Source organism: Mustela nivalis (assembly GCF_964662115.1).
Source record: "Mustela nivalis genome assembly, chromosome: 2".
Classification (NCBI taxonomy): Eukaryota; Metazoa; Chordata; class Mammalia; order Carnivora; family Mustelidae; genus Mustela; species Mustela nivalis.
The window spans coordinates 34,301,170-34,322,522 of NC_139021.1; the positions used below are offsets into that span (position 1 = coordinate 34,301,170).

Consider the following 21,353-nt stretch of genomic DNA (forward strand, 5'->3'; position numbering starts at 1 on the left):
CAGGGAATCTGCAGAGTCCTGTCTCCTCTGTTTACGTATCTGTGTGAAGCTGAGTTGTCTTCATACACTTGGGTCTGAAGTGCTGTATCATAACAGATGGGATGCAGAAGCAGACATGGGAATGTCTTTCTGTTAAATCAGATATTAAGAGATTTGCAGAAATGTAAATAATGCCACTTTCCCTGCTATTCTTTTTGAGAATGTAGTTAGTTATAGTTCATAAAATTGTTTCTATTAACTTGGGGTTTATTATTGTTAAATATTTAAAAGTTTCTCAGTTTTAATAATACATTAAGTACCAACTAGATAGGATCCAAATAAAAGATTTTTGAGTCCTCAGTAATATTTAATAGGGAGAAAGGGTTTTGATACCAAAAGAGTTTGAGAACTGTTGTTATACTTCTCATTCATTAGATTCTCTAGTAATTTTATCTTCAGGATAAAACTTGATACATATATTCATTATAGCAAATGCTGAAATAAATATTTTAAGGGCTTTAAAATCCCTGTCACTTAGACAGTTTTTTTATTTCTTTTACTTACACAAGGTGGTGCTAATTTTGTCATCTTGCACTTCCCTTCACTTGTTTTTTTCTCATCACAAGGTGGTATTACTTACAATCCCTATGTCTTAAAAAATCGTCACCATTTTTAGCTGTACTTTTCAGCAAAGCCCAGCTTAAATGTACCCATTTTTGTTTGTGTCTCTTTTGTTGTTGAGGGGGGTCATATTTGCAGCTGTCTTGTGCTGACTCCTTTCTTGGCCTCCCAGCTAGGAAGTTTTCAGTGATTATCCACTATTTTGAAATTTTTGTTCAACCTTCATTATTTCTTTCAGTTGCTTTGGACAGATCTTTCTCTTTAAGAAGCTCCCCTTTTCCTGTTTAGTCCATGTTCTGATTTTTGATGTTCTCCAGTTCCTTGTTCACCGGACTCACATAATAGCAGGATATCCTAGCATTTGCCTTATTAGCTTGTAAGATGACGTTACTATAGACAAGGAGAGTAGAAAAAATAATTTAAAGATGTACTGAAAAAAAGTTTTAAAATAGCATCGCACTAAATTGCTGAGAGGTAGTGGTGTATTAAGTATTTTGGTGGTAGAGCTAAGATTTTGTTTTAAAGCTTTAGAAAACTAGAGATTAAAGACAGTCACAGCCACAGAACAGGGAGGGCACTGATCATTTAGAGTGTCCATAATTGAGAGGTATGTATGTAGCAGCGGTTCCTTGGGATATCTTGTTTATGTGGGACCCTGAATACAAACCTTCTTGTCTTGAAGGTGCATTTATTTTTTATAGGAGGACATTAATAAACAACCTACCTTCTAATATAATGTCTTAATCACATTTCTCTTTCAAATATAGGCTTTTTTAGAAAAAGATTTTATTTGACAAAGTGAGCATGAGCACACGCAGAGGGAGCAGCAGAGGGAGAGGTAGACTCCCCATTGAGCAGGGAGCACGATGTGGGGTTCGGTTCCAGGACCCTGGGATTCATAACCTGAGCCGAAGGCATAGGCTTAACTGACTGAGCTACCCAGGCGCCCCCCAAATACAGACTTTGTTATTAAAGATTTTTATTTATTTGAGAGAGTGAGCGACAGAGAGAGCACGTGAACGTGAGTGGGGAGGAGGGGCAGAGGGAGAGGGAGAAGCAGACCGCCGCTGAGGAGCGGGAGCCCAATATGGGGCTCGATCCCAGTACCCTGGGATCATGATCTGAGCCAAGGCAGACACTTACCCAGTTGAACCACGCAGCTCCCCTGTTTCACCTTCTTCTGTGTCACGGTTAATTAAAAACCACCAAACACATGATCTTCACATATGCCAGTGTCAAGTACAACATAATCATTAGTTACTGGATGACTGAACAGAATGTCAGTAAGACTGAGCTGTTAGAGAAATGAGGATTTCCTGGAATGATGTGTATCTTTAATTTGGAACTATTGTTGGTGCGTGTGATGGGGCCACCCTGCAGGTATTGGTTTTGGAGTGTGACCTGAGGGTGCTCCTCGGAGGTGAGAAGTTTTAGGTTATTCAGTCCTGAACTCAGTTAACTTCTAACACTGATGTTAACAATTTTTTTTTTTTTATGTAAGAAAAAAACCTATAATATCCAGTGAAACTTCTGGTTTGTAGAAAACTATAGTCTTCTGGGGGAAAGAAATACCCATAGAGATGAAATTAAGAGAGCCTGAATACTGTAGAGCATCACAAATGAGGAAAGTAATTTCAAATTATAAGAAGACAACAAAAAGTGTAATTGTTTTGTTCACATTTTTTTTTTTAATGCCAGCCTTTAAAAAAAGTTTCTTCTCTGTTTCTCTTCTATTTCCTTATAGCAGAATGGTCAGGATAGTTGGTGCATGAAATTAATTTGTTGTATAAGGTGTTATTTTCTTAGCAAATGTGCTGGAATTATTATTGCTCCTTAATTTGGGGAACAAATTATACACACACACACACACACACACACACCCCGGGATTTCATTTTTTTGTGAGAGAGAGAGCATAAGCAGGGGAAGTGGCAGGCAGAGGGTGAAGCAGGCTCCCTGCTGAGCAAGGAGTGGGATGTGGGAATCCCTGAGCAGAAGGCAGACGCCTAACCAACTGAGCCACCCAGTTGTCCCTGGGAACAAATTCTTGATAGAGACCTTTTTTGTTTTGGGGTTTTTGTGTTTTTTGCTTTGTTTTGTTTTGATAGAGATCTTTAAGACAATGCTTTATCAGCATTATTGTTGGTGTTGACTGTTTTTGGAAAACCTAGGAAATAATACTTTTATATATTGTATTTTTATACATTTGAAGCAATTCTTCTAGTTTTAAAATTATGTCATTTTGATGGTGATTCTTTTGTATGCTAGGTATGCTTAAGAAATAATCCTCTTTATCATGCTGGAGCAGTTGCTTTTTCAATTAGTGCTGGCATTCCTAAAGTCGGTGTCTTGATGGAGTCGGTGTGGAATATGAATGATAGCTGCAGATTCCAACTTCGCTCTCCCGAGAGCTTGAAAAGCATGGACAAAGCTAGCAAAACTACTGAAGCTAAGTAAGTACTCTAACTAATCATGGTTTTATACCAGTTTCTAGTTTGTTCTATATGTGAGGGAGCTAGTCAAGGCTGACTTATAGGTGCACAGTGACAGAAGAGGGCTCGCGTGGTATGTCTCATGAGGATGCCTAAGAGTTTTGAAAGGAGTCGGTCAAATTTACTGTTTGCAGCTTGGTTAATATTTGTATATTTTAGTTCTTGATGTTCAGCTGGAGTGACCATGTAGAGATCTCTTTTGGTGTCTTTGTTTTTTCATTAGAGTGTGTCCTTTGCCATGGGGTTGTGGCAGTAATAATGTGTTCAGCCTTACCCGTATTAAGCCAACTTTGCCCTTCTCTCTCCCTGTATAATCATCTTAATTTTTACCTAATGTCTCATCTGTGTCTTAATCCTTGGAAGGGTTTTACAAGTTAATTTGCTGGGGAGGGAAATTCTATAAAGGATTTGTAAATTTTTGGGTTGGAGGGATATGCGAACAGAAATACCACATAATTGTGTGGAACCCACACACAGAATCTTATTGTTGGGGAGCTAGATACATAGATCTTAGTTAACTCTTGTACTTTTAGGAGCATCTACTTGTCTCTAAAAATATTGGTATATAGTGTAATTTGGTTGTTTGTTATATGAACTTAAAAAATGTTAATGAAGTCTATAACCTTTATTCTTAATCTTATAAAAATATGTGCCTTACAGAAACATGGATGACTAATGTTATCATATTTCAGAAATAACATTTTAAATATTTGTATGTATATCCTTTTTTAAAAAATGTATACAGGTGTTGAAAAGAGATAATGGGGATTGACTATACATAGAGATTTTTAAAGTACTGAAATTTTTTCATTTGCTCAAGTAAATGTAAACTTGCTGTCTTTATCGCTACTATTTTAATGTTAAAAATGAAAATTGAAGTTTAGAAAACACAGGGATTACTGTTAAATAAGTTAAAATAAACCAAAGCTGTTATAACTTATGCCAAATTAAGGCTTCCTGCTTTGTTGTAGTGTGCTCTAAATCTCTCTCCCTCCACTTTCTCCCTTTGTCTTGTTTTACAAAAGAGATTTATAGACTTCCTCTCTAATTACAGTGATTTTTATCCTAAAAATAAAAGTAGCAAAACACATTTTCATTATTTATGAAACTTCGTAAAGAATGGTTGAAATATTTTTGACATGCCACAAATGAGTTTAAATTAGAATATGCTATTGAGATTATGTAATTTATGAAGTTTTTCATGTCTTCCTTGAAATTTTCCATCTTTATTAATAAATTTAGTAAAAGAGCTTAGTGAAATTAAATGTTGAGAACATAGTCATTTTCATGTGAACACTCTTCTTTGCTAAGTCGTTGATGCATTCACTTTAAAGGCATGCTAGTGATTAGTCAGTATCGGCCTGTTTCCACCGTCACAAGATTTGCAAAGCAGCCATCAACGAGTGTTTGCATGTGCTTGTACGGAGTGCTTTGCCAAGATGCTGGTGAAAATAATACTGGTTTTCTGTGGACTTTTTCTAAACTCAGGTGACATTCCTGGTGGAGGTGATAAGAGATGAGGGGGTTAAGATGATGGCCCTGATTATAAAATATACCAGAATGATCTATATATAACAAATTTCTTAGTATAGGTGACTATTTTTCTGACTAAAAAATTGACTTCTGCCTTTTAATGACTGAAAGTATTTATGTTTTTACTATCTGTAGAGTATCATGTAGTTGTTGACTGTAGTTGTCCTCTTAGGTAGAGTTAATGGAATAACTCAGTGCAGAGGGATAGTTTATAGTTTATTAATTCTGTGGTTTCTCATTTCGGTTGTAACAGATGATGGTTCATCACCAGATGGTTCAAGAATAAATTTTTGTAAGCCATTGTGAGTAGAGTTCCTTCTTTGAACTCTAAGGAATTAATGATCTAGTTGGCATTTTATTTATTTTCCTTTACTATTTTCTCAGTTAAATTGCTATGTCCAAGTCAGGGTTAAGTGAAGTGTGAAACATGTTTGCTCAAGAGGCTTAGGCTAAATTGAGTGTAGTTTTTGTTGTTATTCCTAGATAAGGCTTATCTGAATCATTGTTCCATGTTGTTGATAGCTTTATATGGTGTATTTTTCTTTCCTTTTGAAACATTACTAAGAATTTGAAGTATGCACTGTGTACCTTTTTCAGTATCTTGAGTCCTAGAAATAGACCACTTTGTACAAGTTTTTAATATTCCATTCCCTTACAAGAATAAGCTTGAGTCTTAAAAATCATCTGACAAGTCCTTAATACTTTATTTCCCTAATGAGGAGATCTTATTTCTAATCTCAGGCCTGAAAGTAAGCAGGAACCAGTGAAAACAGAAATGGGTCCCCCGCCATCTCCGGCATCCACGTGCAGTGATGCGTCCTCCATTGCCAGCAGTGCATCAATGCCATATAGTAAGTTTTATGTGTGGCGTGTACTTGCTGGTCCAAATCAGGTCCCAGGCAGACAGCTGTGTTCACTCAGTCTGTGATTTGAGGCAACTCTATAAATACCATTTTTCATACCTTATCATATCAATTGTATTTCTGCCAGTTTGATTTTGTGTGTGTGTGTGTGTGTGTGTGTGTGTGTGCGCGCGCGCGTGCACACGGCTTTGTTAAAATGAGAAAGAAATGGCGTTTACACTGTTAATTTCTGTTGTTTTTGAGAGTTATGTTGTTTTTTAATTTGTAAAATGCTTTACCGTAAGAGTAGGAAGTAATGCCACTAATTAGAATATCTGCCCACCTTTGCTGAGACTGTTTTTGTTGTAAATTGGTTATGGCTGGGTCACCATTTTGCTCAGACTTTGTAGAATTTATGAACCTAGACTCACTATTGCACCTTGGATTTAAAGAGTATTTTGAAAGGTCCTCAAAATAAATTTATTTTGTAATGTATTTACTTTGTACCTGACAAAACTGAACGTTAGACTTCAGTAGTTAGTTACGTGATAGTTTTAAGAATAGCCTAACAGGTCTATTTTTTAAACCTTGGTCAGATAACTCTAATTTTAAGGGTTCAAAGTAGGTTTTTTAATTTCTTCTTTGTGATGTTTGCAGTAGTGTTAATATCATTAGACATTGACAGATGATATGAAGTCATTTGAATTGAAAGTTGGTCATAAAACATAAAGCAGTATTTCACAGAATTGTTACTTAGATAGCTCAGTTATGTGTCCCTTTACGGATGATCTTTTGTCATATATTTAGATGAAATCTATAAAGTCTCTTTTACATTTTCTTTTTGGTACTTACCATTTTGTTGTTGTCTAAGAACGACGACGGTCCACCCCTGCCCCGAAAGAGGAGGAAAAGGTGAACGAAGAGCAGTGGTCTCTTCGGGAAGTCGTTTTTGTGGAAGATGTTAAGAATGTTCCTGTTGGCAAGGTTTGTTCAAAATACGTAAGAATTATTTACCGCCAGAATTAGAACAGTATTGGTTATCCAAGAACTTACGGTTGGTGAGTGTTCATCCCTGTCCTCAAAGCTGCTTCATTTATCACTTTCAGTGAGCCCTTAGCCTGTTGCGGGTATCTTCTCTGTCCCTGAAGATGAATAGATGACTCTAAGTCTTCTTCTTCAACATTTATGGTGATATGTTGCTCTCTTTAAAAAAATGTTTATTTGGAATAAATTCATATTTGCCGAAAAGTTGCAAGAGATTATATGTATGTATTTTAAGATTGTTACTACTTTTTGATACACTCCATTCTTTGGAAATGTTAGTTCTGAAGGAGAGATCATCTTCTATAACATTTAAAAACTCCCTTAACATTTAAAACTCTTTATTGTTTTCAAGTCACCTTCTAGTTTCTTTCCCCTTCTTTCTGGAGAGGGTCTTGCTTTCTAAGAAAACAAGTGGGTAGAGTCCATCAGCTGGAATGCCACTGATTTCACGTTTCCTTCCACACGTACTGGAAAACGAAATGGATCTGTAGCTGCAGAATACCTGCAGAGTAAAGGTTTTCCTGATCGCTCATGTGTTTCTGAAGTTGGTGGTCTTCCATTTGTACTCAAGGGGAAGAGGAGGTATGCCATCCCCTATAGTTTACGGAGGCTGTTTTCACACCATCTTCCATGTGACTGTCAAAGCAGAACTGTCGTTTGTGGGCAGGTGTTTCCTCTGAGAAGATTACACGGGCTCAAAATCGGAAACCGAGTAGCTGAGATAGGACTCAAATATTCTGGTTGCAAGTCCTGTGCTTGTCTTTCTGTACCCAGCTCACTCTCTATCTGTGTTGCCCAGAAGGGTAGCCACTAAGTATATATGTGGCTAGTAAAGTTTATTAAACTTAAATAACATAAAACCTCAGCTCTTTAGTCCCATTTAGCTCCATTTTCGGTGTTCAGGAGCCACTTCTGGCTAATACCTACCATCTCAGGCAGTGCAGATATAGCACATTATGATCTTCACGGAAGTGCTTTCACACAGCAGGGCTCTTAACTAGTAAAGAGGGAGGATGGGAGAATCTCAAGGGTTATACTTCATTTTTGTAGCTGATGGCTAAACATCTCCTGGCTGTAAGTGCTGGCTGTGTGGGTCAGTTGCTCTCTGGTAAGCCTCGAATACAGATGTCAACAACAAAGCTTTGGTGAGTTTGTTGAGGTTCATTTTCTTTTCCAGGTTCAGGTTAGTTTTATAACTTGTTCATCAGTAAAGAAATAGAAGAAATTAAATGCCTTTGATGTTAAATAAGTTCAGTGGATCTCATTTGCATATTGATTTCATAGAAGTTGGTTAATACTCAGTATATTGGGCTGTGCTTCCAGGTGCTAAAAGTGGATGGTGCCTATGTGGCCGTAAAGTTCCCAGGAACGTCCAGTAATACAAACTGTCAGAGCAGCTCTGGCTCGGATGCTGACCCTTCCTCTCTCCTTCAGGACTGTAGGCTACTGAGAATTGATGAACTGCAGGTAGGTGTAGAAGGATCCTTCAGCGGGTGGGTTTGGGCCTGATGGCTTGATTGCACTCCAGAGTTTGAGCGCAAGTTTCCTTTTGTGTCATGTAGGTTGTCAAAACTGGTGGAACACCAAAAGTTCCTGACTGTTTCCAAAGGACTCCTAAAAAGCTTTGTATACCTGAAAAAACGGAAATATTAGCAGTGAATGTGGATTCCAAAGGTAAAGCTTTTTGTAACTTTTTCAGTTGGCATATGTTATATTCTTTTAATACTTGTGTAGTAAATGGGTGGAGGATAAAGTGATGTGAGGTGTTATGGCAGTTTTTGTCCCTTGTGTGTAATGTTATATAGCGAAATGAATCTACATTTCAAACGTGACCACAGATGTTAAGATTTGATGGGCACTTTATTAGAAATTACTAAAGATGTATAACATTGTTTTTTACATTTATGTTTTCTAAAGGTGTGCATGCTGTTTTGAAGACTGGAAATTGGGTACGGTACTGTATCTTTGATCTTGCTACAGGAAAAGCAGAACAAGAGAATAATTTCCCTACAAGCAGCATTGCTTTCCTTGGTCAGAATGAGAGGAATGTAGCCATTTTCACTGCTGGACAGGTAATAGAGGCTTATTTTTGCTTTTGAAATTTGGTAGGACAACATTGACATTTTTGTAGAGCCTAGTGTTAGGCTATAATTTGCTTGTTACTAAACTGTTGAAGAATTTAGAATATCAGGCACGATTAATACTGGGTTTCTTATTTGGCCACTATAAACTGATCTTATTTGAAAATAAATATACCTGTTGTAAAAATCAAAGATGAATTTTTGATTGGGAACCAAATTTTATTATTTCCCCTCTTTTGTAGGAGTCTCCTATTATTCTTCGAGATGGAAATGGTACTATCTACCCAATGGCCAAAGATTGCATGGGAGGAATAAGGGATCCTGATTGGCTTGATCTTCCACCTATTAGTAGTCTTGGAATGGGTGTACATTCTTTAATAAATCTTCCTGCCAACTCAACAATCAAAAAGAAAGCTGCTATTATCATCATGGCTGTAGAGGTAACTTGACTACTGAAACTATGTGGAGTTTTAATTCACAAGATGCTACTAGAATCTAGGGAAAACAATCCTGAACAGATGATTTGTTAATCCTCTCTATAGGTGGTGATGAGAGATGAGTAGACCAATGATGACAGTGTAAGTGCTTAAGGCATGCACAGTGTTGCAGGAGCACAAAGGTGAGGGATATAAATCAGACTATGACTGGAGAGAAGGCTTCTCTGAGGAGTTGATGCCTGAACACAGCTTTGAATAGTCAGATAGGAGTTTCCTAGACAACAGCTGAGGGTGGGAAGTGTTACCCCTAGCACCAAGAACAGCCTTTAATGAATCTCAGTACATTGGGAGACTGTGTAAGTTCTATTGATAAAACCAGAAGGTAGGGCTCCTATGGGTCAGTGAGTAACAAGTGCAAAGTCTGGAGAAAGGCACTGGGGTGCCTTGTGTGCCAACCTAAGGGGCATATGAGCTTTCCCCTGAAAGCTAGGAGGAGAAGGATTTTAAACTGGCTTTTTAAAAGAAGTGTAGGGAAAAAAATAATAAAAGAAGTGTAGAGACCAGATAAAAAGGTGCATGGAGTTATCCAGGTTAGAACAAAGTAAGCTTGAGCCCTTGGATATGAGGAAGAGGGGATGGATTCAAGAGATCTTAAGGAAGTAGAAACTCTGAAGCTTGGTGCTGGTCATCAGTAAATGATAGGAAGGAGATCAAAGCTTCTGATTTCAGTGTGGTTGGTGGGGAGAGGGAAAAATAGGAGGAGGAGCAAATGGGATGAGGGAAGAGGCTGAGTTTAGTTTTGAACATGTTATAGATGAGGTGTTTGTTAGATGAAGAGACAGGACTTACTGGAGCAATCTGAACAGAGTTTGACCTGATTTACATATATTTTCAAAGGATCACCATTGCGCTGCTGAGAATACCAGGAGGCAGTTTAGAAGTAGGGAGGCCCGTGAGGGGGCTGTTCAGATGGTCCAGGTGAGAGGGAAGGGTGTCTTGGCCCAAGAGGTAGAGGTATGAGGGAGAAGGGATTTGATTCCATGTATACTAGATACGGTTGATGGTAGAGCCAACAGGATTTACGTATGGCTCAATACAGGTGTCGAAAAGAGGAAGCAAAAGGGCCAAAGGAAGGAGGAATGAAGTTGGCATTTATAGAGGTAGAGACTAGGGATTGAGCAGGTTCAGGAGGGAGAGGTGGACAGCAGGAGTTTGGTTTTAGACATGCAGAGTTTAAGGTGCCTATCAGATATCCAAGGGGAGCCAATAAATAGAAAGTTAGATCAGTTAAGCCTGAGGATCCAGAGCAGGATGGACTTAGGAGCTGACAGTACATCTATGATAGTAGAGGAATTACACTGAATGAGATTATCAAGGTCATGGAGAAGAAAGGAGGCCTAGGGACTGAGCCATGAGAATAGTATCAGCATTTAAATGTCCAGGGAGATAAAGAAAAACCTGCGTATGAGACTGAAAAGGAGCAGTGTCCAGAAGGGTTGGAGGGAAACTAGAATGAGTGTTGTCTTAGAAGCCAGGTGACAAGTATGTGTCAAGTAGGACGCAGTGATCAACCATGTACAGTGATGCTGTTGGCCGGGCAAGGCAAGTGCTGAACGTGCCTGGGGATTTGGCTCCCATCTGGGTCATTCTTGACAGCGGGGATGAAAGCCTGATTAAAGGGTGGGCCAAGGAGAAAATAGACAACCGTGAGGAGATTTCCTATGAAGAATGGAAATAGAACTTGGTATGGGGGCTTACTGACCCTCCATTAGGTTGGAGGGGAAAGCAAACTACTTAGAATTGCATCTAGAATAGTCTGAATCCAGGTACTCCTGAGAGCTGCCAGTAAGCTTGTTGTCTGGAGACACAGTGCTCATTCTGGTTTAGTTTTGTTTGTAACATGTTAGACTAGAGGTTCCAAACTGATAGGGCTGTGGTTAAGGAGGTGGCTATGGCCTGAACTTGGCCCCTAGAAGTAACCTCCGTCTCATTTTAAAATTCTTGGTCGGTTGCCAGCATTTAAAAACCACAGGAATTTTCTTTAAAGTCCACAGATTTTCAGTTGTTCTTAAAAAAATAGGAAGATCTGGGAACACTGGGCCATCATAAAGCCATTAGCTGCCCCCTTTAGAGGCTGTATGTGGTGTCTCCAGTTCATTGCAGTTCCCCATACTTAATTGCTCTGAATGTTGCCATTTATTTATGATCCAGTTTGTGTTATCTCTTTACCCCTGGCCTCCTCCGTTCATTTGTATTATTACTTCAGATGCTTCTGTAGTTACTTGATTCTGTGACCCCTGCACTCTTGTCAGCATCTCGGGTAAAGATGAAATGTGTCGTCATCCCCTGGATAGCGATAAAGTGCGCCATAATTTATCTTGTACCTCAGTGAGTTGGGCTTGGTGCACAGTAGACTTGTGAGAAATGTTGCACTGAATTCACTCTGCCTTTTGCTAGAAGAATAAGTGATGAATACAGCATAGAGTGATGCAGACTAAACTCTTTTGCATGTAACACAGTAAGTGTGGTATCGGTGAGTCTCAGAGTGAGAGCCCATGTGGAGCAAGTTGGAGATGAGAGTTCCTATAGCTGCTTCCAACCCGATGACTTGCTGATTGCTTGGAAACCTTTTACGTCACAGAGTATGCAGCAGAGTATCCTGACTTCAGTTACTTTAAATAGTAGTGTGCCTTTTAGTATTCGGAGAGCCTTTGACATATTCTCTCAACATATTAATTGTTCCATATATGTCACTGGACTTTGGAAAGTTTAATCTTACGTACGTGTTCTACCTCATACCCTTGAACTGGAGCTTACAGTGTATGGGATCACCTCACCCCAGAGTCTTAGTGCCACAATCAAAATGGCCTGTCTCACCTGTGGCAGGTACTGAAAATAGTTTAACTATTTTTTGTTCTTCCTCCCCTTCCTATTTTTGTTTTACCTTTCCTCCTCTCCATCAGATTGGGGTTTGGAGGAGAGGTGGTAAGTGGTTCAAACATAGCTTTCTTCTTCCCTTTGTATTCCACACACTCTTTTCCCAGTTCTTAATTCTAGTTAAAAAAGAAACATTTACTTGTTTTCCAAAACTGATGCTTTATAGTTAGTCCGTTAAAATCTCTTAATTACAGTTTTACATTCTGAAAGAAGTACATTTGAACTCCTTGATTTATTCATGCCATGTCTTAGTGTGTTCAGATTGCTATCAGACTGGCTTACAACCAACTGAAATTTCTTACAGTTCTGGAGGCTGGAAGTCCAAGGTCAAGGTGTGGGCAGATTTGGTGCCTGATGGGGGCAACCTTTTGTTTCATAGACAGCCATGTATTCTCATATGGTGGGAGGGGAGAACTCTCATCTCTTCCGGTTCCTTTTAAGGGCCTAATCCCACCCACAAAGGCCCCACCTTTGTGACTTAGTTACTTCTCAAAGGTCCCACCTCCAAATACCATTGCATTAGAGATTAGCTTTCAGCATATGAATTTTGGGGGCCAGAGATACTCAGTCAATAGCATGCTGTTTCTTAGGTAGGTAGTGGAATGTTCCGTAAATTAACGAATATTACCAGGTGTTTGGCAATGCAGTGCATTAGTTGTCACCTCTGAGAGACTGCATCTGTCGTGATTTTAGGGAAGTTGAAGGTTTTGGTTTTCTTCTGTACCACATGTGATGTAACTCATGAGCATAAGAGGGTATGAGTAAGCCTATATAAAATACAGAGAATGTATACCCTTTGTTTAATTGATTAACAGTACTAGTAGGATTCTAATTTGGTAGTTCCATAAGAACTAATATAAACCGGGAGTTGGCAGTCTTAACGGCAGATCAGATCCAGTCACTGTCATTTGTGTGTGTGTGTTGTATATGGTGGCTTTCCTGCCACAGCCAGAGTTGAGTTAGTTGCAAAAGCTGAAAATTCTTAGTGGTCCTTTACAGATAGTTTATACCCTTTTCTGTTCTGGCAGTCGTATACTGTGCTTAAAGGGGGCCCTTAGTTTTACCTCCTTTGGTAGGCTACCTTGTGTCTACTTACTTTCAGAGCCAATTATGTTATTGTGTGAAATTATAAAATGAGGAATTTTTGACTTGTGTAATGTGCTATTCAAATTCATTGGAGTTTTTTCCCTGATTTATCTGAGCACAGAAACAAACCTTAATGCAGCACATTCTGCGTTGTGACTATGAGGCCTGTCGACAATACCTCATGAATCTTGAGCAAGCGGTTGTTTTAGAGCAGAATCTACAGATGCTGCAGACGTTCATCGGCCACAGATGTGATGGAAACAGAAATATTTTGCATGCGTGTGTATCAGTTTGTTTTCCAACCAGCAATAAGGAAACTAAAGAAGAAGAGGGTGAGAATAAGAACTATAACAAGGTCTTTAAAAGGAATTTTAGGCGGTTTTGAAAATGAAATAGCTATTAAAGGGAAGGAAAGGAAATGACTGTGAAGAATGTGTGTACTTTTTCTTTGTTTTGTGAAACCTAGGAGTTTTGCCATTTTTAAACAGTAAAGATGTCTGTCCTCTTAGGATGATCATGTAACATAAGCAGATAACTTCTTATCAGTATGCTTTGTTGTCTTGAGTTCCGTTATCTGATTATGTACAAACTTTATGTGTAATACTTAAAAAGATTTACTCATTTTATAATAGCAGATGACTTTTATTCCATGAGAATTATTTAGTTAGTTAAAGCAAGTTATACTGAAGCAACTTTTATCCCAGTTTTCAGAATGTACAAGGAAAAACAACCTAGTGAGTTATGAGATTTTTCTGGGAAAATAAACTTTTTTGCCCTCAGGGTTTTAATTGGTTAAACAAAAGGGAAATCTGCAAGACTAGAAGTGGGGTTGTGTGTTTTTCCTGATTCTAAATTCCACTGGTGCTACTCTGGTAGCTACATTTAAAAAAAAAATATTTTATTTATTTATTTGACAGACAGAGAGCACAAGTAGGCAGAGAGAAGGGGGGAGGCAGGCTTCCTGCTGAGCAGAGAGCCCGATGCGGGGCTTGATCCCAGGACCCTGAGACCACAACCTGAGCCGAAGGCAGAGGCTTTAATCCACTGAGCCACCCAGGCGCCCCTGGTAGATACATTTTTGAGTAGTAGTTTTGCAAGTTTTGTTTCTTTCTTTTCTTTTCTTCTCGTTTTTTTGTTTTTGTTTTTGTTTTTTTTTGGTTTTTTGTAGATTTCTAACCTTTATTTCCATATCATTAATGGAGGATGAGTAGTATATAAGCCTTGGCTGAGGTACTGAATTGTGGGTCTTTTTTGTACTTTGTAGTGAAAGCTGGATTTCAGTCTACTTATGAGTAATCTTATTTTTTAACCTTTGGGGGTTGAAAAGTAAGGCAGAATAAGGAAATAAGTCACATATTAAAGGTCATAGTTAAATCTGTCATAAGTGTCTGTTGCTCCAAGGAGGAAAAAATTAAGCTACTCATTATCTCTAGTGTGTGATTTAAAGTACTAAAATACATAGCAGTTAGCATTTAATGGCCAGTACATACTTAATCTTAGTTATTTTTGAAGTTTAAATTGATCCTGATTTCTTCTCTTATGTTTCAGAAGCAGAGCGCTCTGAAAGAAATACATTTGCAGAAAGGCTTTCTGCTGTTGAGGCCATTGCAAATGCAATATCAGTTGTTTCAAGTAATGGCCCAGGTAATCGGGCTGGATCATCAAGTAGTCGAAGGTAATGTGATTTTTACCAGGAAAGTTTATTTGGCGGAAACAGAATCCAAGTACAGAAAAATGTATCTCATACCTATCGTATGCATGAATTGGTGGGTCCTTTTGCTTTGTTTTTGTTCCTTTCAGTATCACCCCAGGAAAAAGATCTGGTAATATCTAATTAGATTTTAAGTGTAGAAGAGTAGGATCTAGGATGCTTCAAAAATTTGAGATAATTTAGACAAGTAGTTCAACCTTAATTCTTCAATGTGTTTTAAGTTTATCATTCTTGTTTCCTAGGAAGTTCCTTTTTTTAGTTGGAGAGCAAATAATAATAATTGAAAGAATGGCAATCTTTTATTTTCTGATTATTATTTAGGTCAATTTCTCAGATGTATTAATGATCTGGGAAGAAATGAAAGGCTGGTGTGTATTGTGAATGTTGCTATTTTAAGATTTCAGGTCTCTGGGTTGTGGGATGGACAGACCTTAATAACATGTAGAAAATTACTAGGTGTTTGAATAGATGAAGAGTATAAAGAATTCAGGATATAGTTGTTTTCGTTTTTTGGTTTGTTTTTTTTTTTGTTGTTGTTGTTGTTTTGTTTTTTGTTTGTTTTTTTCCTGAAGGAGAAAGCATGTTTATATTAGACACGAGAGCCAGAGTTCTTGGACACTTGACAGATCATTGACGGAAGCACTGCTCACTGTGCTCATGTGATAGGTTGTAAAGTCTGCTTAAAATGAAGACTCTCTTTGCCTATTTTCTGTTCCATATCCAACTTTCCCTTTAAAAATGATTCTTCTAAAATTGATAGCTTCCCAGGTTCAAAAATGTCCTGAAGTGAGATTGTCACAAACTATTTTATGGGTGACCAAATTATAATTTAAAACAGTACAAAGACCTTATGTAGACTATACAAAATGGAAATTATTACCAGCTTATCTGTTTAGGACTACACTAGGCAGACGAAGTGTTTGGTCTAAAATGGAAAGCAACTTAAATTCTTCATGAAGAAATTAGTTTCTGAATTATTTCAGGTATTTCGTTTCCTCAGGGAAAATACAGGTGCAGATCAAGTTGGACTCTGATATGGTTGGTCCAATGCCAGTGCTGCCATCCTTTTTTCATGTAAGGATTATTTTGAAGGCAAAGACTAAAAGGAGCTTCAAGAGTGGGTGATGTGTTGCTCACAGAAATAATTTGCAGAGTAAGCTCCTTTGAGGCATTTGCCGAAGATTTCACTGCAGTGCTCTTAACCAGTTCAAACTCAGGGCTGCCGGTTGAACAGATGAAAGCACAGGAGTCTTATTATCCACGCCGGGCAGTAGGAAGTCCACAGACTCTGCTTCATTGAAGTGAAACCCTCCTCTAGTCTACAATGGATTTTCTAGGCGATGCCCCTTGATGAGTTTGCAGGCTGGGATTCATGAGCTGTAAGCTCAAAGCTGATGCAATTTCAATATTGAATGGAGTACTGTTAAATGTCTTCAGATGATGATTTGACTCAGAAGTTTTGTTATGTGACTCATAGTTCCTGAGTACAAAGGGCAGATTTAGTGGAAAGCTTGATTGATGCATCTGATTGCAGGTGTATGTACTCTAGAGATTATTAATCTGGAAGACACATGACCTTCGCTTTTTTGTCACAGTGGTATGTTTGAACATGACTGGATTCTAAGGCTTCTGTAGCATGGATATAACGTGCTTACAAAGAGGAACTTACATCATCCTTGAATTCTTCCATATTGTCAGAAAATACGATGACTCCAGGCAAGCCTATACGAAGAAATGTCAAAACTCTGAATCTTAGCAGCCAAGGTGGTATCTCCTCAGTATTGTCCTCAGCCACTGAGGATACAGGTGAATCTTCATGAATTGTGTACAGCATCTTGAAGAATAATTTTCTTTTTTTTGTTTTTTGTTTTTTGTTTTTAAAGAATCTATATGAGGAGCTGGGCGTTGTACTTAAAAATGTTCCCAAGACCTAATGAAGAAAAGTGGTTAAGGACAATTTTTTAAAATCACAAAGGAATGGCCCCCTCATTTAATATTGAATTGACTACATCACAACAACAGAGTTGGGAGTTTGCAAGTTCAAGATGAGACTATGGTCTCAATTTATCTTCATTTTAACTTAGTCTACTCTCAGCTAGAGGTTGGAGAATAGCCCACATATGTTTTCTTTGGCCTGTGCACTGTTACAGTTTTTTGTTTTTTGGTTTTTTTTTTCTTTAAAATTTGAATGCCTTTAGATAAGCATGTATGCCTCTAGTTTGCCATCACTCCCTACTTCTTAGACCTGACTGCCCTTTCCTTAATCGATACTGTCTTCCTGGCCCAGTAGGCATTGAGTTTGTGACCCTGATGTAAGCATTCTTCTTAATAGGCCCCAAACATGCATTTATTTTCAGGTTATTTGCAGTGCCTCCCACTTAATTGCTGATTCTTTCTCTCTCTCTCTCTCTCTCTCTCTCTCTCTCTCTCTGTTTTGAGTAAGATACACTAGGATACCAAGTGTCTGTGTTGAGCTTAATTAAGATTATTTAGGAACATCACAGTGTGAACAGTCACCCTGGTGTGTGCTGTTACCTGGTAAGGAGCCCGTCTTTCTCTCTGGGTGAGGTCTTTGGACAGAGAAGTGACCTCGACTGAAAGAATCCCTGTGCCCTGCTCCCCTCCATATTCTAAAAACTCTTAAACTCAGACTTGTAAATTGGGAGAGGGAAGACATCAAAGATACCATAAAATTTAACTGTAGGTACTTTTTGATAATGAATACTATAGTAACTAATATATTATTTGAGACTGTAAAATTTACTTTGCAGAATCTTCCAAAGAATGCTTCTGTTCCCAAGGGTATCATCATATATATAAAAGCTTTTTAAAATAGACGTGTTCCTGAAAGTAGCCTCTAAAAGAAATTTTTGTAAAAACTTAAAAAAAAAATTCCTCATAAAATGGAAAGTGTATCGATATGGAAAACCACATTTATCCTTGGATTACACGACAATTATAATTAGAAGATTCAAACATTAATAAAAATCTTTCTAAACTACTTATTTGTAGACATATAATGCTCACCTGGTAAGGTCTTTCACATCAGAGAAATATCATGTCTTTGGGATTAAATCTGCATGGGAGAATGAAGTCCCTTATGTGTTACCTGGCCCTTACAATTGAATTTTTAGTCTTTATTCATTTGGAGACTCTAAAATTGTGACTGATGGAAGGGAATTTGCCTTATGTGCTCTTTCTTAATTGCTGTTAGTTTGTAACGTTAATTTTGTGGGCTTTGTAAGCTTTTATTCAGAGGTATAGATTTTTATACAGGTAGTTACCAGTTCCCCTAACAAGATCTGTGTTTGTGATTATTTCCTTTTCTTTTTAGTGATGTGCACACCTTTGTAGTGTTTTTTTTCCCTTGTATAGCAGGAGGAAAAAAAAAAATCATGCCCAGACATTAATCTAACAGCACATTTTACAAGCTCCAGTTTCATTAATTTCTTTGGGATGCAAGTTGTACTGTTAAAAAAAGACTTTTTTTTGTATAAAAAATAAATCTAAATTGGTCTTTGTTTTAAGACTACTCACTGTGTGGACATTAGTTTAATTGCTTTTGAGATCACAGCAAAGGGATTTATTTAAATGAGCTAACAGTATCGGTTTTGTGCTAATCAGTATGTCTGCTGATGTCTATTATTAAACTTAATTCTTACTGATTATAAACAGGGGACAGAAAAATTTTTTTGTCTTAATGTTCAGCTGTTTATTTACCTTAATTGTATGAAAGATTATTTTCTAATCTTCACTGCAAGTTTTGTTCCCTGTGCTTAAGTTTGTGTGGGAGCTTAATATAGTGGTTTTAGTGCTGAACTGGGTGCCCCCAGTTTCATTTCTATCCCTCACTGACTTACTCTGTGATTCCAGAATTGGCATTTGTACTTCACTTCCCTTGCCTGGAGTATTTGCTTATAGAACAAACTTTGATCTCAGATGAGAAGTTCTGTGCACCTTTTCATTACATTTAGCCATGGTAGTGAGCTCCAATTTTGTCCATGTTCTTCTAGTTTGAGATTACGGGAAATGATGAGACGTTCGCTGAGAGCGGCTGGTTTGGGTAGACATGAAGCTGGAGCTTCATCCAGTGACCACCAGGATCCAGTTTCGCCCCCCATAGCTCCCCCTAGTTGGGTTCCTGACCCTCCTGCGATGGATCCTGGTAAGATCTGTTATTTTATTTAGTACTTGACAAAAAACCAAGGTCCTGAAAGAAAGGAAATTGAACATTTTAGTGGGTTATTTTGAAATCTGAAGTATTTAGAAATAGCATAACGAGTAAACCGTAACTAAATTAGTTGTTGAGATTCGGTTTGGGGGGGGTTATAACTTAAAAAATAAAATTCTAGAAGCTCTTTCATTGAAATATATATTTCCATACTGGCAAGAAACTAATTAGTCATCTGTCACAATAAGTCAATAATTGGCCTAGTGGATTCCTTCTCTTATAGTTTGGAAAACAAGTTTCTACTTAAATCTCTGTTGGATTTGACCTTTGGCTTGCAGAGAAAAGCCTTAAGGCCAGTTAAGAGAACATGTTAGGAATATGTTGCCTATAATGATGTACATCCTGCTGTTCTGTTTACTGAAAGATGGTGACATTGATTTTATCCTGGCCCCTGCTGTGGGATCTCTTACCACAGCAGCGAGTGGCACCGGTCAAGGACCAAGCACCTCCACCATTCCAGGTGAGAATCTGTACTATTTTATCTGCCTAGGCATTTGGGTTTCTGCAGATCTGCCCTTAGCCTCAGGGAGACTTCTTTGGCTTGAAAAATATCTAATTCGCTGAATTACATCTCCCATATGTCAATGAAATTGTGTGTGTGAACATAACATTTCATCAGTCGGGAGTTGTAAATGTGTTAATGTGTTTAAATTCTCTATACTGAAGTTACTAATTTATTACTTATAGTAGAATATTTTTCTGGTGGCTTATTTAATAGATACTTGGTATGTTATTCCAGAATATCCTTTTACTCTGTCTTGTTTACTCTTGTTTTGTTACCAAATAAATCTCCTTAATTACAGGTCCTTCCACAGAGCCATCTGTAGTAGAATCCAAGGATCGAAAGGCCAATGCTCATTTTATATTAAAATTGTTATGCGACAGTGTTGTACTGCAGCCGTATTTACGAGAACTCCTCTCTGCCAAGTAAGAAGTTTAATATACTTTTGCTATTAAGATTTAGCTTAGCTCCTTTTACTATTTAAGTTGATCTGGCGATGTATGGACAACAGTTACCTACTGTGAATTTAAAATAATTAATCAAAACCTAGCATTGTATTCCCTCTGTGATTAACCAAGCGCTCTTCAATGAAAGGCCTTTCTTAGTATAATTCAGTATACACTAATTGAACACAAACAACTTTTATGGAGCTTGATGTGGAGGTATATACGTGTGTGTGTGTGTGTGTGTGTGTGAAAAAGATCACAGTATAGTTATTCTCCATGTGAATTCATAAATTCTGTCACTGTCAGCTTAAGAACTTTAAAAATGACAGATTCTTCCCCAAACTTGCACTAGAAGTATGACTGTGTAGGTCTGGGATGGGGCCTGGAATCTGTATTCTAAAACTCTGTGGATGATTCTGATGGTTTCTTTGGATGTTTTTTTGGCTTACAAAATCCTAAATGAGATTATGCTGAGTTTTTGGTAAGTATTGTGTGGCAAATGCTCATTCACTATTGGTAGATTATAGCTCCGCTTTTAGCCTGATTGTTTATATTCCTTCACAAACTCAGTAATAGGCATTTTTATAAAAGTTAGCTCTTATCTGTGCCAAACTATACTTGTATTAACTCTTCTAACAATAGCAGTGTGGAGTAGGTAATATTATTTACATTTTATATTTGAAGTAATGGTCTTAGAGGCTAATTAACCTGCCCAGGGTCATGAAACTAGTGAGTCGCACAACTGGAATTCAACTGTGGTCTGTTTCTTGATTCTAGAATTGAGACTCCCAGCCATCATCCTTATGCTACCTCCTCATATTTAAGAACAAGGAGGTGTTTTGAGTTATCATTGAGGGCAAGAGTTTTGTTTAAGGCTTATTGGCCTTAGGCCATAATTACCGAACATGTGAACTTCTGATTACTTTAATGAAGGCTGCCCCACTAGTAAAATAAGTCACTGAATTGGAAATAAGCTATTACTCCAGAAGCAGCTTACTAATTTATTAGTGGTTGGAAGCATAGGTAAGAATGGTATATAAACAAATACAGTTTTTTCTATTTTTATTTTCTCACTTACCAGTTTTAATTTCTATTTATGGTATTTTTAAAGGTACTATTTTGTATCATTTCCTCCATCATTTGGTGTTACCTAAAAATTTATAGTGTGTTCTTATTCCCTTTCTCTTAAATTTTTTTTTTTTTTTTAATATTTTCATAGATGTCTGGATGGCTCAGTTGGTTAAGCGTCTGCCTTTGGGTCAGGTCATCATCACAGGGTCCTGGGATCGAGCCCCACATGGCGCTCCCTGCTCAGTGGGGAGTCTGCTTCTTTCTCTCCCTCTGCCCCCCACCCTTCATGTGTTCGCTCTCTGATGAATAAATAAAGTCTTTAAAAAAAATTTAAATTTTTTT

General features: G+C 37.8%; 1 protein-coding gene across 15 annotated transcripts in view; it reads left to right on the top strand.

Moving 5' to 3' along the window:
• UBR5 (ubiquitin protein ligase E3 component n-recognin 5) overlaps positions 1-21,353 on the top strand; it is a 138,327-nt gene that overhangs the window by 72,522 nt on the left and 44,452 nt on the right. For 13 of the 15 annotated variants that reach the window (XM_082721269.1, XM_082721270.1, XM_082721272.1 and 10 more), the window contains 12 exons: positions 2,867-3,051; positions 5,365-5,474; positions 6,337-6,449; positions 7,833-7,976; positions 8,072-8,183; positions 8,427-8,581; positions 8,833-9,030; positions 13,172-13,382; positions 14,599-14,725; positions 18,775-18,926; positions 19,357-19,452; positions 19,796-19,919. In XM_082721269.1, coding sequence (XP_082577395.1) covers positions 2,867-3,051; positions 5,365-5,474; positions 6,337-6,449; positions 7,833-7,976; positions 8,072-8,183; positions 8,427-8,581; positions 8,833-9,030; positions 13,172-13,382; positions 14,599-14,725; positions 18,775-18,926; positions 19,357-19,452; positions 19,796-19,919 — 1,727 coding nt within the window. The remainder of the gene's footprint in view (positions 1-2,866; positions 3,052-5,364; positions 5,475-6,336; positions 6,450-7,832; positions 7,977-8,071; positions 8,184-8,426; positions 8,582-8,832; positions 9,031-13,171; positions 13,383-14,598; positions 14,726-18,774; positions 18,927-19,356; positions 19,453-19,795; positions 19,920-21,353) is intronic. The other 2 variants (XM_082721267.1, XM_082721268.1) reach the window with 1 other exon arrangement.